General features: G+C 36.1%; 1 protein-coding gene across 6 annotated transcripts in view; it reads right to left on the minus strand.

Moving 5' to 3' along the window:
• NCKAP5 (NCK associated protein 5) overlaps window positions 1–27,663 on the minus strand; it is a 916,311-nt gene that overhangs the window by 483,591 nt on the left and 405,057 nt on the right. For all 6 annotated transcript variants that reach the window (XM_046659632.1, XM_046659633.1, XM_046659634.1 and 3 more), the window contains one exon: window positions 20,450–20,513. In XM_046659632.1, the coding sequence (XP_046515588.1) occupies window positions 20,450–20,513 (64 nt within the window). The remainder of the gene's footprint in view (window positions 1–20,449; window positions 20,514–27,663) is intronic.

Genomic DNA, 27,663 nt, shown 5'->3' on the forward strand with positions numbered 1-27,663 from the left:
ATTTTCTACTTCTTCTTGGTCCAGTTTTGGAAGGTTGTATGTTTCTAAGAATTTATCCATTTCTTCTAGATTATCCAATTTGTTGGCATATAGCTTTTCATAGTATTCTCTTATTATCTTTTGTATTTCTGAGGTATCCATTGTAATCTCTCCTCTTTCATTTCTGATTTTATTTATTTGAGCCTTCCCTCTTTTTTTCTTGGTGAGTCTACCTAAGGGTTTGTCAATTTTCTTTATCTTTTCAAAGAACCAGCTCTTGATTTCATTAATTTTTTCTATTGGTTTTTTAGTCTCTATTTCATTATCTCTGCTCTGATTTTTATTATTTCCTTCCTTCTGGTGATTTTGGGCTTTGTTTGTTGTTGTTTTTCCAGTACCTTTAGATGGGCTTTTAGATTTCTATTTGGGATTTTTCTTCTTTGTTGAGATAGGCCAGAATTGCTATAAACTTCCCTCTTAGAACCACTTTTGCTATATTCCACAGATTTTGGCATGTCATATTTTCATTTTCATTTGTCTCCAGGAATTTTTTGACTTCTCCTTTGATTTCTTCATTGACCCAATCGTTGTTCAGTAGCATTTTGTTTAATCTCCACATTTTTGTGGCTTTTCTGGGTTTCTTCCTGTAGTTGATTTCTAGTTTCATGTCTTTGTGATCAGAAAAGATGCATGGTATTATTTCGATCTTCTTAAATTTATTGAGACTTGTTTTCTGGCCAATATGTGATCAATCCTGGAGAATGTTCCATGTGCATTTGAAAAGAATGTGTATTCTGTGGTTTTTGGATGGGATGTTCTGTACATATCTACTAAGCCCATCTGGTCTAATGTGTCCTTTAAGGCCAATGTTTCCTTATTGATCTTCTGTTTGGATGATCTATCCATTGGTGTAAGTGGAGTGTTAAAGTCCCTTACTATTACTGTGTTACTGTCTATTTCTCCTTTTATGTCTGTTAATAATTGCTTTATATATTTAGTTATTCCTATGTTGGGTGCATAGATATTTACAAGTGTTATATTTTCTTGTTGGATTGTTACCTTTATCATTATGTAGTGCCAGTCTTTGGACAGACTATATCTTGAGCGATAAAACAAACCCCAGCTGGTGCTGGAGAAACTGGACATCCATTGTCAAAAAAGAAAAAAATTAGAACTTCAACTAAGTCTCAATCTTTCTACAAAAATTAACTCAAAATGGATCAGAGACTTAAATGTAAAATGTAAAAATGATAAATCTTTTTAGGAAACCAGGGAAAGTCTTTGAGACCTAATGCTAGGCAAATAATTCTTAGACTTGATACCAAAAGCACAATCCATTAAAGGACAAATTTAAAAACTGGACTTCATCTAAACTGACAGCTTTTGTTCTGTGAAGTATCCATCTTAAGAGGATGAAAAGACAAGCTACAGACTGGGAGAAAATATTTGCAAACCACGTGTCCTAAAAGGGACTAGAATATCTAGTAGTCCTTGGTAGAATATACAGAGGACTCTCCAAGGCTCATCAGTGTAAAAAAAAAAAAGAAAAAGAAAAAGGAAAAGAAACAACCCAATTAGAAAATGGGCAATAAGACATGAAGAGACATTTCACCAAAGATTATACACAGATGGTAAATAAGCTCATGAAAGATATTCAAGATCATTAGCCATTAGAGAAATGCAAACTAAAACCACAATGAAACATCATCACATACATATCAGAGTGGCTAAAGTAAAAAATAGTGACAGCATCAAAGGCTCGCAAGGATATGGAGAAACGGATCACTTGTACATCGCTGTTGGGAATGTCAAATGGTACAGCTACTCTGGTAAGCAGTTTGGTAGTTCCGTAAAAAACTAATCATGTAACCCAGCATATTGCAATTCCTGGGTATTTATCCCAGAGAAATGAACGCTTATGTTCACACAAAGCCTTGCACATGATTGTTTATAGCAGCTTTATTCATAATAGTCCCAAACTGGAAATAACCCCAAATGTCCTTCAACAGGTGAATGATTAAACAAACCGTGGTACATTCATACCATGGAATGCTATTTAGCAGTAAAAAAGAACCAACAATTGATACTCCAGAGAACTATTCTCCGTGAAAAAGGCCAATCTCATGGATGGTCCTTGAGGGTATTATGCTGAGTGAAATAAGTCAGAGGGAGAAAGTCAAATACCATATGATCTCACTCATAAGTAGAAGATAAAAACAACAACAAACAAACACATAGCAATGGAGATTGGATTGGTGGTTACCATAGGGGAAGGGGGGAGGGCAAAAGGGGTGATCAGGCTCACACGTGAGGGGATGGACTAGAATTAGTTTTTGGGTGGTGAACATGATGTAATCTACACAGAATTCAAAATATCTTATGATGTACATCTGAAAGTTATGTAATGTTATAATCCAATGTTACTGCAATTAAAAAATTTTTTTAAAAGTTTATGTACTGTATGATTACGTTTATATGTCACTCTTGAACTGACAACACTATAACAATGGAGAACAGATGAGTGGTTGTTAGGGGTTAAGGAGGGGGTGAGGGCAAGAAGGAAAGGGATGTGGCTATAAAAGGACTACCTGAGGGATCCATATGATGATAGAAATGTTTGTGCCTTGACTGTATCAATGTGAATTGGTACTGTGATTTTATACTATTGTTTTGCAAGACTTTACCACCACTGGGAGAAAGTGGGTAAAGGGTACACTGGGATCTGTCTGTGTTATTTCTTACAACTTCATATGAATACACAGTTACCTTAAAATAAAAAAGTTTAACTAAAAAAATCAGCTAGATAAATTAATTTTTGTATGAAGACAGCTTCACTTCCTTTCATGTCTTGAAAATCAGTGTGTTGTAGTGATTAGAAATTAGAGTTTTATTAAATTTGTCAAGGGAAGTATGTAAATAAACAAAAGCTAATCAGTTTACTTGTAGTCTCTGAGTCACGTGGTATTTTATCTTTTGATTATAAAAAATAAATGTCTGATTTAATTCCAAATTATATTTAAAAAGGCAGTTCCCACAGAATGCCAATATATTTAAGTAGGTAATTAAGCATACTAAAGGTTTCCTGTTTACAAAGTGGGTTGGTGACTTGGTGGCAGTTGATAACAGTAACCCGGCACTAAATTCACTGCTTTCAAATTTAATACATATTTGTGCAAATATATATCTTTCTAATATGCACTAAGGTTAAAAAACATGACAATTTTTCTAAGGCTCTTTTTTTTAAAAAAAAGCTATCGAGAGCTAGATGAGGCACTAGCTCTGAGAAGGGTTTGAAAGTAGCTGTCCAGTACCTGAAATTGATCAGTCATTTAGGACTATGTGCCTCAGTTTACATATTATCAACTAACAGAGTGCAGGTTCAGCAAACATAACGTCATAATTCTAATAGAATAAAATTTTTATCCAATAAGTGAGCAAACATGTTCCTCTACCAGGAAGGCTTTGAAATGCATCTTATTCCACATGTAAGGCAGGGACAACATTTAGCATCAGGGCCCTACGAGTCAGTCTTCTGGCTTCCCAGCCTCTAACTTTGCATTCATATAGGATATGCCTGTTCTCCTCTGTGATATCATACCCAGCAAGCACAGTTGTCAAGCCAAGGACACCAATGTTAAGACTGCTATTTCTGGGATTACCAGGTTAACTTCTCTCCTGTATTACTAAGTGTTCCTATTATCTATCCTCCTGTGTTCTCTATTTCTGATACTATATACCTTTTCCTACAGTCTCTCATTCTCTGCATCTTGAGCCTTACTCATTTTTATATCTATTACCAAATATATTACTAAAATATAAATTTTATCTAACTAAATATCAGTGCTAATAACATGAAGGGAAATTAAAAGAAAAAAAGAATGTAGTCACATTCCTGCATCCACAGACTCAGATAATGAAGAAGAGAAAATTGTCTTGTTAGATAAAAAGATCATTGTGGTACAAATAGCTGCTAGACAACTGATTGCTAACAGGTATATCTGACAAAAAAGCATTCTATCTCCAGTGAGTTTAGCACTAGTTAAATAAAGTTAGATAGTTATCTATTTGGCAAGATGCCTCAGAGCTTTTAATATAATTACATGTTGACTGAGTCACTAATATAGGAATATAAGTTGCTGAGTTTCTGAAGTTTATTTGAACACTTGCTTTTCGCACTACACATTCCAATGATACATTCCAGGTGCTATGAGCTGAAAGCTAATTTCAGAAGCAGCGACCAACAGTAAAAAGCCGCCTCACCCACTTCCTTAAGAACTCTGCATTGTAGAGTTGTGTGCCAGAATAACATGAATGATCAGATGAGTGCAAAATCAGAACACACTGAGGGTAAGAGCTCGAAAATTAGGTCCTTCTAAAAAGTGTTGCTGTCAAAATAACAACATGCAAAGTTTCCGACAGTGTGGTTATTATGTGATACAGTTCCAAGAATCCAGTGAAAGCACCTTCCCAGGATGTCCAGAAAAGAGATGAAATCAGAGTCATTTGTAGCATAGATTCCTCGACAATAGGCAGCTATACAGAGTAAGTGTAAAAGCTGACAAAAACTTTGAACTTTTTCTTCTTAATTTTGTCTTCCTATTTGAACCACTATCAGTCACTAGCAAAAGGCATTTAGATGAAAATTCTCCATAGATACTCAAGGAGCTGTTTGGGGCCATTGAAGAATGATGAAAGTGATGGTGAGAATAAACCAGTGTGGAAACCCAAGATAACTACCTGGAAAGGGGAGCTCATCATGGCACATCTCATAAGCTCCTTGGAATATCAGGAAAATTAGAAATTTTGAATTTAGATTTTAGTAATAATTAGAAAAAATAGAATTTTTGACAAACGTGCCAAGGCAATTCAACACAGAAAGGGATGTCTGTTCAATAAGTCGTGCTGGAAAATGTTGAAAAAAGTCAAACTGCTTAAGATATAGAAAGTCTCAAGATAATATTGCTTCCACCATAAAAATAAAAACAAGTCTGATAGAGTCAATATCATAAATCTTAAGACACCATTAGAGAAATATATCAAGATACTAAGAAGATACTAAGAAATATAAGTGAACTGAAACCTGGAGATTTATAAGCTCCCCCTCTGAGGAGTGAAGAGACCCATGCCTGCTTTCCTTCTGGGTAGCACAATGGATGGAAGAGAAATCTGCCCTTGATGGGAGTTAGGAGAAACCAGATAAACTTTTTACAAACCTTCAAAGGTTGAGCATGCTGGCGTGTTTGTTTAGAATCCCTAGGAGCCCCAGTTACAAAAGGAGTCTGTACTAGCTGCCAACTTTTTGTCACAGCCCTTCGCTGAATCTGCACCTGGAAGTACTGGGCCAGAGAAAGAGCACAGAGAGAGAATCCTCCTAAAGTGTGTGAGCAGCAGGGACCACCAAAGCTAAGGGCAGGACACAGAAATGCCCTCATGTACTCTTGGCTTTCAATGAGTACTTGGCACGGGTTGCTAGCTGCTTGTGAAGGATCACAGAGAGAGAATTACCCTGAGGAGCATATGTATGGGGTTTCCTAGAGCTGTGGATAAAAGCAAGAGAACTGAGGTGCACAGGCCCCCTAGGCCTTCACTGAACATACTGTTACAGCCCTCTAATGCTGGGGGGGGCAGGGCAGCAGAGTAGAGAACAACACTGAAGGCACAGGAAGGCTGAGAGTGGGACAAGGAAGCAAAGAGCATTCTCCAGTGACTCAAAATGCAATCAGCAGGGCTATAAACAGTGCATCTGAGGTCAATCATGTTTCCAAACATTGACAGTTGGGATAAAGCAAAGGAAATCTCCAGGGCCTCTAGCACGCTCAGAGTCCAAGCCCTGCTGAAGGGAAGGTACTGATTCTGGCCTAAAAATCACTTCAGGGTTCCAGGTCCAGGAATGATGGAGCAAGCACACTCCAGCCTGTTTTTCTCACTGAATGCAAATATAAATCCTGGACAGAAGCATAGAACCATCTAAAGACTCTGAAAGTGAATGGTAGCTGGTATACTGGAGAAAGAGATTAGAATTAAAAGTTCTGCTGAACCAGTGGTGAGTTTACTATTTTTCGCCGTCTGGTATCACCAGGCCTGGACTCAAAGATAAGTCAAACTAAGAAATACACACCAAGTGTGGACGGGGAAAGCTCCAGGAGCAGCTCTCTTTCTGGCCCAAGGAGCAGGAAAGGGAGTCTATAAGAATCAATATTTAGTTGTTTTCTCATTTTCTCTTCTCTTGTTCCCCAGACCTAGATAATTCTGCACTGAGGATGGCAGCAGAAGGACAGCACTCATATGGCAGGGTAGGTATCTAAAACTCTGAGGAAGGAGGACCTTCTTTCTTCCAAGAGGAGCTGAAATGACTAGGAGAAGCAAATTTCTGCTGCTTTTTTCTCTCTGTATGTCTTCAGACTGCTTAGCTCCAGACATAGATGCAATTGCGGGAAGTGTGCGGAAGAAGGAAAACTAAAGCCATAGCTTTCTGCATGGAGTATCAGAAGGGAGGATCCAGGCAGGTCAAAAAATGTCAGAGAGATCACACAGAGAAGGAAGATCAAATGCGCAATCCCATAAAGTTGTGCATGGACTCCTATGCTTACCTCTGAGCTGCACATTTATATTTTAGTAATAGATCTAAAATGAGACTGACCTCTTGGCAGTGCATACATGGAACAAATCCAAATAGTACTGCGTACACTACAAAAAGTGAACTGACATTCGAACCACAGCCCAGAGAAGGTAGGTCAGAACTTGAGGACTGAACCTAACCAGGTCAACTGCTAGCTAAAAAGACAAACAAAAACATCAAGCACCTCCTTCATACTAAAAACAAGACCGAGAGTCTCATGATATAATATTCAAAATATCCAGAATATAGTCCAAAATTACTCATCATCTGAAGAACAGAGAAAATCTCAACTCATAAGAAAAAAAAAAAACAATCAATAGACACCAACCCCTGGATTACACAGATGCTGGAATATTTTCTTTTTTTAAAAAAAGACATTACTGGAGGAAGTATAACTGTTTAATAAAAAAGAAGAGCAAACTTGAAATTAGTGGAAAGATAGAATATTTCAGCAAAGAAAAAGATGATACAAAGAAGAAATAAAGTCTTAAAACTGAAAAATAGAAAATCCAAAGTAAAATATTCATCAGATTGACTCAATAGCAGAATGGAGATGACCAAGAAAGAATCAATGAATGTGAAGATACATCAGTAGAAATTATTCAATCAGCTCAAGACAGAGAGAAAAAAATAGAGACTTAGACCTGTGGGACAACACCGAAAGTTCTAGCATTCATATGATCAGAGTCTCAGAAGGACAAGAGAAAAAATGCGGAGCAAAATATCTTTTTAATAATTTGGTTAAAGACATAAACTTACTGATTCAAGAAGCTCAATGAACGCCAAAAAGATAATTTGAAAGAAATCTATGCCCAAGCACATCATAATCACCCTGTGGGAAACTAAAGACAAAACAAAGCAAACAAACCCACAATCCGGGAATGAAACATAAGAACAACAAAGCTAATGACTGCAGATTTTTCATCAGGGATCATGGAAGCCAGAAGGAAGCTGAACACCACTTTTAAAATTCTGAAAGAAAACAACTATGAAACATTCAGAAAATAAAAAATTCTAACAAGTTTCATGTCATTAGCACCCAAAATCAGAAATTAACTAGGGCTAAATTTAACAAGATGTTCTAGAGCTCCACACTAACAACTATAAAATATTGCTGAGAGATTATGCCATGTTTAAGGATCAAAAGACTCAATATTGTTGAGATGTCACTTCTCCCCATATTTATCTAAAGATTCAATACTATTATAAACAAAATCACAAGAGGTATTTTGAGGAACTTGATAAGCAGATTCTAATGTTGACATGGAAATTAAAGGATCTCAAAATAGTGAAAATATCTTGGAAAAGAACAAAGTTGAAAGGCTTACACTCTTATTTTAAAGGTTATTACAAGTTAACTATAATCAAACAATGCAGCATTTGCAAAGGATAGAGAAATAGAAAGAACAGAAGAGAGAGTCCAGAGATAGCCCTGTACATATAGAGGCAAGTGGTTTCCAAAGAAGGTACCAAAGCAATTCAATAAAGGAAGTAAAGTCAATTCAAAAAATGATACCAAAATATATAGATAACTACACTTTTTTAAAATGAACCTCAACCGCGAACTCACACTAGAGAAAAAGATTAAGTCTCAATGGTCATGGAACTAAACATAAATCCAAAACTATAAAGTTTCCGGAGGAAAACACAAAGTAATATTCTTGTCAACAAAGGGAAGGCAAAGATTTTTAGACTACATAGAGCACTAATTGTGAGAGAAAAATATTAATAGAATTTCATCAATATTAAAATGCTTCTGCTCATGAACACACCATTATTTAAAATGAACAGGCAAACCAAAGAAAGGGAAAAAATCTGCAATATATATTTTGACAAGAGACCTGTATTCGAAATATATAAAGAACTCACGTGACTCAATAAGAAAACTAGTCACTTCTCTCACCTAGGCAAAAGAATTTAACAGACATATAAATGGACAGTAAGTGGATGAAAAGTGGTCAATATCTTTCATCATCTAAGAAATGCCAAGTAAACCACAATGAGGCACCACAATGAGATACCATACCAATTATGATGGCTAATACTAAAAAGACTAACAATTTCAAATACTGGCAGGATGTCAATTGACCAAAACTCTCATATATTGCCAGTGGAAATGTAAAATTGAACAACTACTTTGGAAAACAGAACAGTTATGTCTTATAAAGTTAAACGTACACTTAACATAAGGTCTAGTGATTCCACTCCTAGATATTTACCAAAGAGAAATAAAAACATATGCCCATAATAATGACTTGCACATGAACGTTCATAGTAGCTTAATTCATAATAGCTAAAAACTAGAAACCATCCAGAAGTTTACCAACAGAAGAATAGATAAACAAAGTGAGTGTACTCACACAATGAAATAAAACTCAGCAATGTAAGGGAATGAACTATTAATACATAAATAATATGAATCTCAAAAACGTTATACTCTGTGAAAGAATTTAGATACGAAAGAGTACGTACTCTAAATTCCATTCATATGAAGTCCAAAAAACCAGAAAAACTAATCTGACCAATTCATTGTAATGCCTATAAAAATCTCAGCTGACTTTTTCCTCTTTTTTTTGTGCAGAAATTAACAAGCTGATCCTAAAATTCACATGAAAATGCACAGGCCTAGAATAGTCAAAAGAATCTGGAAAATGAAAAATTAAGTTGAAAGATGCACACTTCCAAATTTCAAAACTTACTACACAGTAGCATTTGTGTTGATTACTCCAGTAATCAAGACAGTATTCTACTGGCATAAGGATAGACGTATAGGTCAATAGAAGAGAAGTGAAAGTCCTAAAACAAACCACATGCATGTCAACTGATTTTCAGCAAGAGTACCAAGACAATTCAATGGGGTAAAGAACAGACTTTTCAACAAATGGTGCCAAGACAACTTGGTAGCCGCATACAAAAGAATGAAGTTAGACATCTTCTGGAATCAAACAACACATAAAAAATATCTAAAAATGGATCACAGACCCTAATTTAATATAAAAACTCTTAGAAGAAAATCTTCTCGACATTGGATTAGGCAAAGCCTTCTTAGATATGAAACCGAAAGCAACAATAACAAAATAGATAAATCGAGTTCTTAAAAAATTAAAATCTTTTGTATTTTAAAGGAAACCATCAAGGAAGTGAACAGAAAACCTACAGAATGGGAGAGAGTATTTGAAAATCATGTATCTGATAATGGACTGACATGTCCACAAAAAGAAATGTACAAGATTTCATAGCTGCTTTATTTATAATAGACCAAATTGAAAACAACCCGAATAGCTGGCAAAAAAAAAAAAGAAAACTGGATAAACTAATGATGATATATTCATATATAATGAAATACTATTCAGCTATGAAAGAAAAAAGAAGAAAAATCTACTGAGACACACAATATATGGATAAATCTCAAAAACATTATGTTGAAGGAAAGAAGCCAGACTCAAAAGAATACACATTGTATGATAACATTTACATAAAATTCAAGAACAGACATAATTAATACACGAATTATATGAAGTACCTCAATGGTTACTTATTTAAGGCAAGGGTGAGGGTGTCCAACAGAGAAGGGTTGAGAAGAAACTTTCTGTGGTGATAAAAATAATCTATACCTTGATTGGAATGTTGGTTTTAGAAGTGAATATATCTATCTGAACTCATCAACTGGACAATTAAGATATGTGCATTCCGCTGCATGTAAATTTCACTTCAATTTTTAGAAGTTCGAGAAGAAGGGAAAGTGTCATGGTTTGTGGTGTCCTACTCCTCCCTGTGCCCTTTTCAAACACTAGACGCAGGCATAGAAGGCCATTCTTGCCACCTGAGGGACCATGAGACTTTTCTTTGTGCTTCAGTAAGTATTCTTCTAAATCTCCTGACTTGTTTGAAAATGGAACAAATTCTGAATAGTTTCCAAGTTTCCTAGTAGAATAGTGTCTCTATCACCAGTATTTGACTTGAAATGAAAGGAAGGTAGACATTTACCCTAAATCTTACTGCAGGCCAGTCCTGGGTTAGCAAGAGGTTAACTGGAGGGGAGAGAGCTATACAGGAAGAACTCTCTCTTCAAAAAGACTATTTCTGCTTGAAAAATCCTAGGGAAATCTGAGAGGCTCTTGACTGATCCAACTTTTCAGAGTTTAAGGTTGAACTCAGATATGTAATCCACAGCATTATTCTGAGGATTTCTCTGAAAGTTTCTAGAATTTTATGTCTTTCTATGACGTCTGTTGCAATAAAAAAAAAGAGGCTTTAATTTATTAATGCGGTTTATATAGCCTTTTGCTTAGCAGAAGTAAATGCTTTTTAGAAAACCTATCCTCTATCCTTACACTTCAGAGTTTATGACCCCAGTGTCATGCTGAGGCATACCTTCACCATACTCAGATCATAAAAATAACATATTTTCTAATATCTTCCTCTGGACAATCTAATATTTTCTTCTAATTTCTCAAGCTAAAGCAATTAAATAAGTGTGTTGTTGGGCAAAGATATTCCAATAAACCAGGAGAACAGAACAGAAAGCCTTGAAGCAAACCCACGTATATACGGGAATATATAACGGAAATAGAATTACAATTCAATGAGAAGAGAATGGACGATTCAAAAAGACCATTGTGACAATTTAAATAGTAAATTATACAATTTCATTGCTACCAAGTAGCATGCACAAAAATAAATTTTGGATGAATCAAAAATTTAAAAACTGGAAGCAAAATTTTAAGACTTTTAGAAGTAAATGTAAGGAAGTATCTTATAATACTGAAATAAGGGAGGAATTATTTAAAAATGTCAACAAAAGAAGACAAAATGTACAGTGCATAAAGAGAAAGACTGATAGATCTGAATACATTAGGAGTAAAAATCTATGGGAGAAATTGCTGACTATAAGACTGTGGCAGGAGATACACAAAATGAGCCTGAAGCATCTTGTAATGCCAGAAAGTAAGAAAACGATAAGACGAGAAAAAGAAAAATAATGAAAAACAAACAAACAAAAACAAAGATGGGATTATGTCAGAGGGATGAAGGAGCCAACTAAAGGAACTCATATTGGACAAAGCTGGAATATTTTGAGCAATAAAATGAAGTAGTTTATATTGGTTTATAACCCAAAGTATAAAGTAAGTATCAATGCAGTCACAGTGATATAAATGATTGAATAAATAAATGGGGAAGAAGATACAAATATTCTACGCAGAAGAACTGAAAATAATTTATGCAGATATTCCACCTTCATGGAGATGGAGCACAGCCCTGTACTCCTTCAATGTGGGCTGTGCAGAGTGACTTCCTCCCAAAAAGGACAGTCTGCAAGGGGGTGAGAGGAGAAGAACTTCCCAGAGGAAAGCTGACAAACACTGCCTCAGTCAGATGATCAACGTTCACCTAAATAATGTTATATTGATACCATGAAACCTTGATATGATGTGATGAAAATGGCACTTTAACTTTTGGTCTACCTCCAAAAAATACATCCCAGTCTAATCATGAGGAAAACATCAGACAAATCTCAATGAGGCAAATACCCCAAAACAGCCAACCAGTTAATATTCCTCAAAAATCTCAAGGTCATCAAAAACAAGGAAAGAATGAGAATCTGTCACAACTGAGAAGAACTTAAGGAGCCATGACAAGTAAATGCATGTGTATCCTGGATGGGATCCCGAAACAGAAAAAGGACACTAGGTGAAACTATGGAAATTTGAATAAAGTATGAATTTTAGTTAATAATAATGTATCAGTATTGGATCATTAATTGTGAAAAGTGTACCATACCACAGCGGCTGTATGTTGCTTTGACGTGGAAAGCTATGCCACTGGTATTTCAAACACCAGCAAGATCACTCATGGTGGACAGGTTTCAGCAGAGCTTCCAGACTAAGACAGACTAGGGAGGAGGACCTAGCCACCCACTTCCAAAAACATTAACCATGAAAAGCTTAGGAAGAGTGGCAGAGCATTGTCTGATACAGCGCTGGAAGGTGAGAGGATGGCACAGAAAGACCGGGCAGGGTTCTGCTCTGCTGTACACAGAGTCACCGGGAGTCAGAATCGACTCAATGGCAACCAACAACAAAATAACAAACTTTTAGAAAGAGAAATTTACAAAACAATCCAATTTACAATTAAATAAAAAGAAATAAAATACCTAGGAATAAATTTAATCAGAGGTAAAGGAACTGTATGCTGAAACTATAACACATTGACGAAAGAAATTGAAGATGACACAAATAAATAGAAAGATATTCCATTTGGATTGGAAGAATTAATATTGTTAAAATGTCCATACTAACCAAAACAATCGACAGATTCAACACAATTCCTATGAAAATTCAAATATCATTTTTCACAGGAATAGAACAAACAATGCTAAAATTTTTATAGAACCATAAAAGACCCAGAAAAGCCAAAGCAATCTGGAGAAAGAAGAACAAAGTTGGAGGCATCGTGCTCTCTGATTTCAAACTATATTACAAAGCTACAGTAACCAAAACAGAGAGGCACTGGTATAAAAACAGACACACGATCAATGGAACAGAATAGAGAGTCCAGAAATAAACTCAAGCATGTATGTATGGTCAATTAATTTATGACAAATGAGCCAAGAATATACAATGGGGAAAGGATAGTCTCTTCAATAAACGGTGCTGGGAAAACTGGACAGCCACATGTAGAAGAAAGAAACTGGACCACTATCTTACACCATAAACAAAAATGAACTCAAATGGATTAAAGATTTGAACATAAGACCTGAAACCATAAAACTCCTAGAAGAAAACATAGGCAGTAAGCTCATTGACATTGGTCTTGGAGATGATTTTTTGGATCTGCCACCAAAAGCAAAAGCAACAAAGCAAAAATAAACAATTGGGACTACATCAAACTAAAAAGCTTCTGCACAGGAAAGGAAATCAACAAAATGAAATGACAACCTACAGAATGGGAGAAGATATTTGCAAATCATATATCTGATAAGAGATTAATATCCAAAATATATAAAGAACTCATACAACTCAATAACAAAAAACAATCTAATTTTAAAATGAGCAGAGGATCTGAATAGACACTTTTCCAGAGAAGACATTCAGAAGGCCAACAGGTACATGAAAAGGTGCTCAACATCACTAATCATCAGGGAAATGCAAATCAAACCCACAACAAGATATCTCCTCACATCTCTTAGATGACTATTATCAAAAAGACAAGAAATAAATGTTGGCAAGGATGTGGTGAAAAAGGAACCCTCGTACACTGTTGGTGGGAATATAAATTGGTGCAGCCACTATAGAAAAAAGTATGGAGATTCCTCAAAAAATTAAAAATAGAGCTGCCATATCTGAAGGAAACAATAGCATTATCTTAAAAAGATATCGGTACTCCTATGTTCACTGCAGAATTATTTATAATAGCTAAGACATGGAAACAACCTGTGTCCCTCAATGGATAATAGAAAATGTCATAAATATACACAGACAAAAACACACCCAGAATATTATTCTGCCATAAAAAGGAAGGAAATTCTTCCATGTGCAACAATACAGATGGACCTTGAGGGCATTATGATAAGTAAAATAAGTCAGACAGAAAAAGACAAATATTGTATGATTTCACTTATATGTGGAATCCTAAAAATAAAATGAACTTAGGGATACAGAGAATAGATTGGTGGCTGCCAGGGGTGAGGGAGTTGGGAGGTTGGTGAAATGGGTGAAGATGGTCAAAAGGTACATATTTTCAGTTATACAATAAAGTCCTGAAGAGTTAATGTACAGCATGGTGACTATAGTTAAAAATACTGTATTTTATACTCAGAAGTTGCTAAGAGAGTAGATATTAAAAGGTTCTCATCACAAGAAAAAAAATTATAACTATGTGTAGTGACAGATGTTAAGCAGACTTATTGTGGTGATCATTTCACAACATACAAATATACTGAATCATTATGCTGTATATCTGAAATAATATGTCAAATATATCTCAATAAAAGAAAACAGAAAGAAAAGCTTAATTCACCTTATACCCATCCTAATCTCCCTTCATTGACTACCAGCAGTTAGAAAATCAGTTCTATCAACCACTGGGATACTGTAAACAACAACCTTACAATTCTACCAAAACCAAAAACTGGCCCCAAGGAAGCTAGTAGTAGGAATTGGCATGTCTGGGGACTATAATTCCACGCCCCCTAAGTCCTGGGTGTCCAAACTCTGAATTTCCCTTCTTGGCTGCCTTTTGTCTGCCAGCGGTCAGACTATACAGCTTTCTCTACAGCTGTCCAGCCAAGGCCAGAAGAAGGGCATATTAGACAAAATCCCGTCAGTTCACCAAGGCAGTACCACCTGGGCTGCGTTCAATGTTCCCTTTTTCACATGTGAAGAAATGATCTCTTCTTGTTTAAATAACAGGTATTCAAGATTATCACTTTTGCTTTCTACAAATTACCAAGAGGGAAAGTAAACTCATATGCTGTATAGGGCAGGCAACAAACAGGTTAAAAATAAGATGGGTAAATCTCTCAAATACTTTTAGAAGAAGACGTCCCTGCAGTTAAATAGAGACCCACTAGAAATCATGAACAGATACAGGTCACTGAGGTAAAGTTTCCTTAATGTATTTTTGTCCACGTTTGTATCAGGAGACCCAGGTAACTCCAGTATCTGCACCATAGTTGGCTGTCCACATCGTGGCACTGAATGAGGGCTTCTGCTGCCATAAGTTTGCCCTGTCCTCCAGCAAGGATGTAGAGAGGATCCAAGGATTCTGATTTCCCTACTTCTTCAAATACTTCTGTTTTTTCTCAAATTTCTAATATAACTGTCAATATTTCCATCTTTCACCGTTATTCCTTGGATGTTCATTGTGTGAAAAAAAAGGGTGTATGGTTATAAATTTGCTGATTGTACAGTATGGTAACACCTAGTCTGTGTCTACACATCTGTTGCAGGAGAAAAGGGAACCCCGCAGTAGGGTAAATGGGGTTCCTGTGTTTCCTCAGTGCCTTGAGATCAGTAATCAAGAATTGAAATTTTTCTTTTTCCCAAAGAAAAATTACTCAATGGGGTAAAAAGGAAGCATACAGTGTTGAAAATTTTGCATACTTAACTCAAGCATTTTTAAAATTGTGTCTAGTATCCTATTAGTGTTCATTAATATCTCTTTGATCAAAAACAAAGACAAACTCACAGTGGTAGAAGTGATATTCTTCTAAAACTTTTTAATGTAAATGTAAGAAAACCACAAATATATTTAAGCCATTGTTCATATCATTTTGAAACAGTCTGTCTGAGACATTTTATTGTGTCATAAGCAGATATAAAAACACTTTTTGGGGCCAGCCCTGTGGCCCAGAGGTTAAGTTCAGCACACTCCACTTCAGTGGCCCAGGTTCGGTTCCAGGGCATGGACCTACACACCATTCATCAGTGGCCACGTTGTGGTGGTGACCTACTTAGAAAATACAGGGAGACTGGCACAGATGTTAGCTCAGAGACAATCTTCCTCAAGCAAAAACAGGAAGATTGGCAATAGATGTTAGCTCAGGGCAAATCTTTCTCAGCAAAAAAACCAAAAACGCTTTTTGCTATTCTTTAAAAATCCAAATGCATCGTTTTAACTCATCAACTCATTGCTATTCAATAAATAAAACTGTCTTTATAAGTTTAGAGAAAAAGGATAATCAGAAGGAACCCAGCCTCTAAAATATTAAACAAACTATAAATTTCTATAAAATTAAAACAATTTAGAATAGTGTTAGAATAGATAAAGGTTAATGGAAAAGTATAAGCAGTCCAGTAAATGACCCAGATTAATGGGGTATTTGGAATATGATAAAGATGATAGTAAATGCTGGATTACTCAATAAATGAGGTTGGGAAATTAACTATCAATTTGGGAAAACATTCTATTTGGTCCCTACCTCATACAAACTTAATTCCACCTAGAATTTTCAAAGATTTACATAGAGAAAAATAAGAAATACATACATTCTAGAAGATACTGAGAATGAATATCTTTATACTCTTGGGGCAGAAACGGCCTTTTTACATATTATATCAAAATTGAAGATGACATTAAAGTCTTCAGGGCAGCATAGATGTTACAGTAAACTGAGTCCCCGATAGGGAGCACAAGCTGAAACACAGTCTCCAAGAAAGAAGAGAAACATGATCTGCTAGCAGTTTGTGATAAAAAAATGAAAGGTCAGTATGAAAACAATGGTGATAACTATTTCATGGAGGAAAAATTTAAGAACAAAAGGAAACAAATATGAAACATCTAATCTGCTGAAATAAAGACCTGAGTTAACAGAACAAAAGAGCAGACAGAATTGATAAAAACCAGTAAAGTAACATGTCCAAGGTCACACAGCTAACTACTGGTGGAGCTGGACTTTGAATCCAGACCTGCCTCACGCCTAAGCCCATGCTCTTCTCATTCCCACGTATATGCCCACTAGCCATTAAAAAGAAATCTTTCTGCATGCAATGTGGTACCCTGGATTGGATCCTAGATCAGAAATGGGAAATTATTGGAAAAACTCATGAAATTTTAATAAAATCTGGAGTTTAGTTAGTAGCAACATGCCAATGTTAATCTCTTAGTTTTGATAATTATACTGTAGTTACGTAAGATCTTAACAGAAAACTGGTTAAAGAGTATGTAGGTATGCAACTTTTCTGTGAGTCTAAAATCATTCCAAAATAGAAAGTGTGTTAAAAAAAAAATGAAAGAAATCTCCCAAAAATGATGCCTTGGGTACTATCTTAAAACTTTTAAGCAAAGAGATTTATTGCATAAAGTCAAATTTTAAAAAGGGCATGATTTGCATTACAGATTTTGATTATGCAAGTTCATTGATGATTTTAAAAGTAAATATCTGCCTCAGTTATACAGCTTTTTTGAAAATACTTCTCATTTATCTTTTTCCATACTGCTTTTCCTTTCACGTGGATAAAAATATAGAATACTGTAAATTGTAGTCTTTAAAAACATAAGGGGATCTGGTTGCGATGAATTGCTTTCCATTTCTGCTATAGCTGTGACAAAAGTTCTGGACTTGTAACAGCAAGAATTAAATTTAGAGGATTAATAGAACTGTCTGATTTTAGTAGCTGCCAGATACTGAAAGAATCGGGACCTCAGAAATAAATGAATCCTAAGAGCAGAAAAGCTGAAGTATATAATTAAGTGGCAAACTCAGAGGGGTTTGTCTAGGTAAGGAAAGAGGGAAAAAATATTGAGAAAGAGGGAGAAAAATCAAAATAAAGGAAGTTAAAGAAAATCAGGGCTTATGGTGTCTCTAAGGAATTGAGATGTAATCAGTTATGGAATGGGGGTAAACAATAACTAATGTGAAAGCAGTAAATCAGATCTCATCACAGCCTCAAAGCCTTCCAATGGCTCTTGTCACTTAGAGCATGAGCTGGAGATCCCTAAGGACCTTGGTGACCTCCCCCTCGGGGGGCCCCCCCCCCCCCCCCCCCCCCCCCCATCACTTCTCTGCCTTTATCTTCTACTATTCGCCCTTTCCCTCACTCCCCTCTGGTCATCCTGTCTCCAATGCTGTTCCTCCTGTGCTCCAGGCCTTTGCATCGCTGATCCCCCTTCATGGAAGGCTCCTCCGCCAGAGTTCATCATGGTTCACTCCTTCAGCTCCTTCAAGGTTTGCTCAAATACTAACTTTGCAGTGATTTACAACTATGAATGCTTTATTTGAAATAGTGATCCCCTAGAATCCCAGTCTCCCAGCCCCTGATCTCATTTTCTCATAGCTGGTTCCACCATTTAACACTCCAATTACATTGAATGTCTGTCTCCCCAGGGTGTGAGCTCTCAGATTTCTGCCTGTTTTTTTCACTGATGTTTCCCCAGTACCTAACAGCGCTGGGCACACAGGAGGTGCTCAACAAATACTTGTTAAATCAATCAAGACATAAATGTCATCTTTCATTGTCATTGTTAAAATAAGAGTAATAAAACAATGGTAACTTTTCCAAAGTTATTTTTTGAGCAATCAGAGTAATCTTTTTCATTTGTCTGTGTTTTCTGGGTATCTTCTACACTGAATAGTTACTTCTATAATTGTTGGAGGGTTTTTTTGCTGAGGAAGACTAGCCCTGAGCTAACTTCTGTGCCACTCTTCCTCTACCTTATATGTGGGTCACCGCCATAGCACGGCTGACAAAGTGATGTAGGTCATCAGCCGGGATCCGAACCCACAAACCTGGGTTGTCGAAGCATAGTGTGCCAAACTTAACCACTATGCCACTTGAATGTTTTAAAAGAGGATTTTGTTTTGTAAAGGACTAGAGAGTTATTATCTGAGATGATTTCAACTCAGGCTCATTCACTGTCAGAATCAGAAAGATACATTCTTTAGAGGCCTGTTCTTATGAGCTTAAATAATATTCAGTTGTTATGAGGAAAAGCTCTCCATCATAAAAACTGTACATAAACAAATGTTTAATAGCATGATCCACTAAGCTAACGGAATCATAAAATTCCAACCTCCTCATTTTAAAGATGAAGAAACGTTGTCCGTTCTTTACATTCAATCAGAACACAGCAGATGACATGTAGAACAGGAGCTTGGCCCTCAGGAGAAGATTGAAACATCACAGAATGGTCTAGCCATAAACATTTTGCCATGCAGGAGAAGTCCGGATTGAAATTTTTCAGTTCACCATTTGACTAAACGTTCAGTTTCTCCAACTTATTTCCATTTCATTGCTCAAAGATGCTTGTGAGCAATTGCTTCCTATTGTTTGAACATTCAAGATTCTCTCTGCATTAAGATCAGTAACAGAATAAATAATATGATCACCTCCCTAAGGATCTTATCTGTGGCGCAAGCTCCATGGTACCTTCCAGAACCCACTCAACATTCAGCCTCTTACTCCAGCCCTTTGCTTTCCCTGTTGACAGAAGTGCATGGCCAGCATATTTTACAAATTTCTTACTTTTTTCAGTGGATGGATTGTCAATTAATTCTCATGAAATGAAATGGAAACAGCCTTCAGGGCCTGAAAATGTGTCACTTCTCTCTTTCAAAAAAACTAATTCTTGTGCTGAAAAATTGCACATGTGCCACTGTTTTGTCATAAGTGGGGAAAAAATTCTGGTGTTATGTTTTTTCCTCTGAGGTGGCAGCAGCAGTTAATCCACACATGTACATTCCTCGGGTCCCCAGACAGTCATCTGTGATGTCAGAATGGCACCCGGGCAGAGACTTTGGTAAAGACAGTCTATAAAATGAAGTTGCTATGGACCAAAACAACCATATTGATTTTTAGTACAATTCAAAACACAAAGAAACAGCAGTTTTCTAAATGGCACCGACTGGAAAGGACAGGGAGAAAACTCCTTCCTTTGTGGCAAATAGTGGAGAGAAGGAAAAGGATAAAAGATGATTACATTAGCAAACATCTTAGTGTTTTTTTAGGCTGTTTGCTTTTTTAAGTTCGAAGAACTGAGAGGCTTGAATTATGTTGAACTTATCTGAATGCCTAAATTTGTTCATTTATGGACATTGTGCTCTCAGCTGGAAGCCAGACCATCCAGTAGGCCTTCAGGAAATAAAGCCTTATAACCCTTGGAATGTTTGAACATCCTCTTTAAAGCCCAAATAGTCATTTATTTTTCTCAATTAATCTCTCTCTCACTCTCTCTCTCAGCAAAGGGCAGAGCTGTCTAAACTGCATTACAAACACATTATTTACCAATACATCATTAAGTTTGCTGCAAGCAAATATTTTCCTTAGCTATTTTTAATGAGACAAAATGCCTTCCAAGCCAGAGACCTTTGGAAGGGAGGTTCAGAATCAAGAGAGAGCAGCCAGAACTTACCATGGCCCCCTCACTTCTTCTTTGGGCAACTTCTCGCTGTAGTCGGGCCACAGCCAACTTCTCCCTGGAGAAACAAAAGCACATGATCAGTTGGCCATTCTTCTCAGGGTAGAGGAACACTGGCCTGGCTTTGAAACATTCTTTTGAGGTCTCGAGAGGAACTCCTTCCCTGGTTTAGCTCACTTCCTCCACTAAACTTTCTATAAATATTTAAAGTGATGGTCATTACTGCATTGTTTTCACTGAGTGTCATGAAAGAGATTTTTTGTCTTGGATGTCATGACAGCTAAATGAATGCTGAATGTGGAATAAAAGCTTCACTTTAAGTTCATTCACATATATCATCTGTAAATAAATTTTCTGTGGCTAAAACATTTCAATTGCCCTTTCTGTATCAACTCTGCTCATACATATCTATAATTATTTTTCTTTCATTTCTCTATGCTGATATTGAATTTTTAAAGCAAAGAAAACATAACTCTGTATATTCTTGAAATAATAATAGAAAATCATTTGCAGGCTTGCTACATAACAGGCAACATGCTGGGCATTTCACCTGATCTTGAATGAGCCTGACAACAACTCTAAAATAGGTTTTATTATCCCCATTTATTGATGTGGAAACTGAGGCTCAGAGAGGCTAAGTATTAGACTGAGCCCCCAGCTGATATATAGTAGTATTAGGATCAAACTTGAGGTTTTCCTTACTTCAAAGCCTAAATAGAAATTTGCATATCATTTTTCAGGGTCTAGGAAAAATTCTGCATATCATTTTACAAGGTCTAGGAAATATGTAAAATTAAAAAGCAGGTTATTTACTTTAGTATTCTTTATTTTACAATGGAGTTCATTTTGCATCCTTTATAACTTTAATTCTAATTTCACTTAAAAAAATCTTATATTCACCAAAATTTTAAGAATACTTTTTAAAGTGATAGATACCTGAATTTTGGACAGCTTTTCAATTATTCTTTAAAAAAGATGACAGATGAAGCAGGGGTAAGTGAACTCTTCCAGTAATCCTCGCATCTTCGTGTTAGCAAGGATTTTCCCTGAAATCTGTTATCAAGATGTGACACTATTTGAGAGATATTTCCTCCTTCAGCCTTCCCTCTACACAAGAGCAGCTATATACAAACAGTGAGGAAGCAGCTCGATTCCCAGATTCCCAGGCGAGTGACAGAATTCTCCTCTCCTAACTGACTGCTTGGGTCTTTGAAATGCCTCTGACTGCCAAGGAGGCATGTGCTTTAGTTTGGTTCAAGTTGAATAACTTTTTAGTAGGAGTAGATCTCTTTGAATAAATACCGAAAGGCAGATTAGAAGGAGGAAAATTAGAAGCAGGAGACAAGGGATACAAGTTTTGGGAAGCTGGAGCAGGACGTGTGTATGTGCCCAGCGAGAGAGGGCAACAAAATAAACAGGAAGAAATCACGAAGAGATGGAGTCACGCGCCTCTTTTTGAAGTAAGAAAGGCAGAGAATCTACATGTATTCTCTGTCCCAAGTCCTTATGAGCAGATGAAAGGAGCAAAGAATTGAAAAAGGAGAATATGACCAACTTCTAGCTTAAGAGGAAAATTAATACATGGCAAATACCCACGAGGACAAAAAAACAGAAGAACATATCCTATAGTCTATGATTAAGCAATTCTATTCTGAGGTATAAACCTAACAGAAATGCACATATATATTCACCAAAAGACATGTACTAGAATATTCCTAGAAGGACTATTTGTAACAGCCTTAAACTGAAAACACACATACCCATTAACAATAGACTGGATGAACTTTAGCATAATTATACATTGAAATGGCATAAAGTACTGAGAAGGAATAATCTACACCTAATCACAACAACATGTGGCATATCACAAACTGTTGAATGAAAGAAACAAACGCAGAAGAGCATATAGTTTATGATTCTATTTATATAAAGTTCAGAGACAGGCAAAACTCCTAATCAGTTCAATCAGGCAAGAAAAAGAAACAAAAGACACAAATATCAAAAAGGAAGAGGTAAAACTGTCTCTATTCACAGATGATATCATTTTCTAAATCGAAAATCCTAAGGTATTTACAAAACATCTATATAACTAATAAGTGAATTTAGCAAAATCATAGGATACAAGCCAATATAAAAAAAATGTGTTGTTACATACTAGCAAACAATTGGAAAATCAAATTTTACAAGTGTAAAATTTAAAAGTCAAAAATATAAAATACTTTGGGAATAAATTTAACAAAAGACTTGGCAGACTGCTACACTGAAAACTATAAAACACTGCTTCAAACAATTAAAGGTGACCTTATATATATATATATACATTGCTGATCCCTGGAAATGGTCTTAGGAGCACCCAGCATCCCAGGACCACACTTTGAGAACTTCACTCAGAAGATACAGAACTAGAAATGGAAGAATTTCTGGAAAATTTCCTGGACTCATCATTCCTAATTTCTGAACCTTTAGAGAAAGATTTAACATATATGCTAATAGCACGTTAAGTTTTTACAAGAGCAGTTTAGTATAAAGACAGACATTTGTAGAAACAGAGCAAGAGTCTATCTTGTCACTATCATCCGACTAAATGATATAAAAGTCCTGATAAGTGTAAGATTAGTAACATCACTATTTTATCATTAAAAGAGTTTGCCTACATAACGCTGTTAGGAATTATCACATGGTATACACGCATGTCAAATTTTATAAAATTCAATCTGAAAGACAATTTTAATAGTTTTAGCCATTACATAGTTTTTAAGAAGAAAAACATTAATAAATCATGAAGTTTTGTGGTCTGCCCACACATTATATTTTAGGTATTCAATAAAGAAAGTGTGAATGAACAAACATGAAAGGGTCATCTTCAGAGTGGCAGCATGTTAGTCATTTCATTTGGTGAAACAGACTAAAATATATGGAAACTGAAAGCATCAACTTAGGCTTGACCTTCCACCGCATGAACAGAGGTGTGCCCAATTTCAAACAGTTACTTGGCAATGTGTGACGCAAATGTGGACAATCTCAGAGTAGTCTGAAGATCCCCAACCCTAGCCCAGCAACTTAGTCATCCTCGTTACAAGTTGGAAAACTGCTAAGTCTAGCGATTTGGGAGCTACCCTGACTCCAAGTAGTTAGGTGGTGAAGGGACTGAATTCACAAGAACAGCAAATACAAGTGTCTCTTTGGGACCATGCTCTGTAACTGTTTTAAATCATTTATTCATGCAATGCAACATATACAACGTCATGGAGCAAAGCTCTCTAAAGGTTCTAAATAACAGCCCAGGCTCTTCCACAGGGTGGGTGGGCAAGACCCATGCCAGCTAAGTCCCACTACATCAAGGGCACCCCAATTTTGAGCTATTTTATGTACTAGGCTTCTGAATCCTATTTCCTTTGAAAAGAGAGTTTCAAGCTAAAAAACAAAAATTTTTTCTTGAGGTTCAATACTTTCTATCTCCCAAATCTTTCAAGTTTTTAGCATTCTACATGTGTGGATTTTATGTTAACAGGTCTTTTTTTTAGTAGGAATTGTATTTTCTTTGTGTATGAAAGAAGAGTTGTCATACTTTATTAAAATTAAGAAAGTGATGGAGTTGTTGAATGGGTGAAAGTACCTGTAATGAAATTCTCACAATTTCTAGATATTATCATTTCTGGGCTCAAATTATCAAGTTAATCAAAGTATTAAAAATAAATAGGTCTGTCTTTTTTACAGTAACCTCATTTGCCCTTTGGTTCAGTAGTCCCTTGGCAAACCATATCTTCAGACCCCCATGGTCCCAATATATGTGTGAAACCAACTGGGACCAGCATCTTTTTCATGCAAATTCAGGGTTCTTAGAAACAGCTTTGTGTAAAAAATAAAGAATCCTTGACTTGCATGCTAACTCAAGGCAAATTAAACACACATACACATAGGCTTTTGCTCCTATTCTGAGACCTTAGCTCATCTGCTGGAAACTAACAATTGTGCTTTTTCAACGCATCACTGTTTTGTTTTGTGTTTGCAGCAAAGCCAGTAGCTCGTTATGAAGGGAGTATTGACGTTATATGACTGCAAAACAAATGCCCAGGGATATTTTATTGAGAGCTGTGGATCCTTATTTACAGAATAGGGATAAAAGACGGATATAAAGAATATACACACAATGAAACAAAAGAGACTACAACACTTACTTCTCTTTCTGTTAAATGCAAAGAGAAGTTTCCCCTCCAAGATGGATGAAATAGGGCTACTTTATTTAATTTTTTTACCCAAATGTCAAATTAGTCTTAGGTTTCTAAAGTCCTTTAAGGTGGCCCCAGACAATCTCAACTAAAGATAACAAACAACAACAAAATTATTTATATGAATCAGGGATCTTCAGAATACCACTGATATAACTACAATATAAGCCCATGGAAGATTGTCCTCAATGAAACCAACAGGATGTTGGCATTTGTAAAATCCAGAAAAGACCTGCAAGGTTTGCATGTTCAGAAAAACATTCCCCAAGGAGAAATCAGCTTGCAAAGGGGGAATATATTCAGTTTGTGATGTGTGGAGACCTTAAACTTGAGGGCACTGAAGAGCCATCTGTTGCGTGAGTGTCGAAGGCAAGCCTATCTGGAGACAAATCAATGTCCTCTTGCCACTCTAAAGGAAGCCCAGCACCCATCGGGGGGAATGAAACCACTGTGCAGACGCCTCTCCACCAGGCAGATGGTACCCCCTGAGGATGCCCTGAAGGAAGAGCAGCACAAGCCCTCTGTACAAGTGTGAGGAAAAATTTCTACTGATTGTAAGTCTCATTGCCTCCAAGTTCTCTATACAAACAGTACATCTGAAAGGCGCGGATCTAAAGGCATGTCAAACAAGCTGTCAAGATAGTAAATATTGTCTGTTTTGATGAAAGTGCCAGCTAATTTGAGCAATTTCTATTTGACTTTTCCAGAAAAATTAAGTATAACAAATTATAAAATAAAACATAATGAATTATAACAAAAATAAGTATAAAAATAATGTATAAGCAAGTTCATATATGCATTTAAAAAGAAAAAAAATTTCTTAAGCATCTTACAAACCCAAAGATATTGCGGTATTAAAGAATCCTATAATACTCCCCCAAATCTCTAACTTCATGTTAGTTTTGGTTCTTAGGTTAAGCTAAGTATTCTAAAGTATTTAAATTCTAAAGTATTTAAAATTAATTAAATACATAAATACAGTTATTTATATGTTATCTAATATATACATCTATCTCTATTTTAATTTATTCAGAATATTCTGCTGACTATATAATCCAATGATGATAAAACTTCTTATTCGTTCATCAAATATTTAATATGAATTTACTCTAGGCCTGGCACAGTCCTAGGCCCTGGAAAATACAGATAAATAAGATGGTTCCAACTTCAGTGGGCTCAGGGTTTAACACATGGAGAGCACAGCCAAGAAAACCAGCGTCGTAAGATACGATAACCACAACACAAGGACACTGTATTCAAAGCTGGATTTTAAAATTAACGTCAGGTGATAATTTTATCAAAAGATTGAAATTGAACTTCCCTTTAAAATGGAAAGTGCATTCTGCTATTTTTTAAACTTCATACTTTTCAACAAGTCATACAGGGAAAAGAAGTCTGTCCCCACAAACATTTTAAGCCTTTGGAAGGCAGTGATACCACACTTTAGTTCAGATCCAAGTTCTGCTCTTTGGGTCACGATGTTCTCCAGGGCACTTCTCTCAGAGACTCTCAACTGACTTCTTTAGACTCTTCCATTTCAATACATCATACCACATCCTCAATTTAAAGAGATGATAGTGATGGCTAATATTTATTGAATAATTACTATGTTAAGCACTACCCTAAATACTTTACATGAAATATTTAAACCTCAAACAATCCCATGAGGTAGGTATAATCATCTCCAATGATAAATAGAATGTATACAGAGATATGCATTCTCAAACTTTTGAATTTAGAACCTCTTTATACTCTTGAAAAAATCATTGAGGATTCCAAATAGCTTTTGTTTATGTAGGTTATATCTATCAATATTTAACATATTCAAAATTAAAGCTGAGACTTTAAAAATATATATTAATTTATTTGAAATAACATTATTTCCATTCCAAGCTTAACATATACATCATATAATTATAAACTATAACCAAAGATTCCAAAACAAAAATTAGTAGACAGAGTGGCACTGTTTTATACTTTTGCAAATGTCATTAATGTCTGGCTAACAAAAACGGCACCTGGATTCTCATATCTGCTTCTATATTCAGTATGTTGCAATGTCACACATTGCGTAGCCTCTGGCAAACCTCTGTATGAATGCCCATGAGAGAATAAGAGTGAAAAAGGTAAATAACGTTTTAGTATTCTTAAAAAAACAGTTTTGCCCTATGTATCCCCAAAACGTCATAGGGTCCCTGGAGTCCCCTGGTCCACAGTGTGAGCACGGTTGATGCACAGTTAATACCTACCTTTCATGGGGAAAGTGAAGCTCAAATAGGCTGGAAAACATGCCCATCAAGTCATTGCTCTTAAGTTTAAATACAACTACTCTTGTTTCTCCAAATTTCCAAAATGGCAATGAATATATGGTTACTTAAAATCTCATTTGTTAGAACTTGTGCCTCTGTATGTACCATTGCCTGTTACCACTGCCTCTACTGCTAGGAAAGTAATCACAAGTAAGGCAAGAAATGCTTGGGGTCTCCAAGTATGAAACACATTCTTGCCCATTTTCATGTCAATCAATGGGAAAACCACTAAAGTAACTTTTTAGGAACACACTGAATTCCAAGTACTATGAACCTTCATTTCTGAGAGCAGAAGAAAAATAGTAATCAAACTCTTAATATAAACCTATGCTCAGCATAGGTTTTGTTTCAATTAACATCCTCCTGTATTTTTCCCTACAAAGATATCACCAAATGCCTAAGAGAAAATTAGATAGATGATTGCTCTCTTTATAGCCTGGGGCAGAGAGTCACACTCTGAAATCTTGGAGAAAAGTTTCAATAAATCATCAGCCTTCCCCATTTCTGATTGGGCCCTAAGAATAAGAAGATGGTGGTAACCTGGTACATGTGGGAAGAGAACAGGGCTGCTTCCCCAGGAGGCCTAGGACCATTCTCTGCACACACAGAGGTGTCCTGGGGAGTCACCCGCCACAGAGGCATGACAATGCCGAGTGCCAGGTGCGCCCGT

The sequence above is a fragment of the Equus quagga genome, chromosome 4 (assembly GCF_021613505.1).
Source record: "Equus quagga isolate Etosha38 chromosome 4, UCLA_HA_Equagga_1.0, whole genome shotgun sequence".
Lineage (NCBI taxonomy): Eukaryota > Metazoa > Chordata > Mammalia > Perissodactyla > Equidae > Equus > Equus quagga.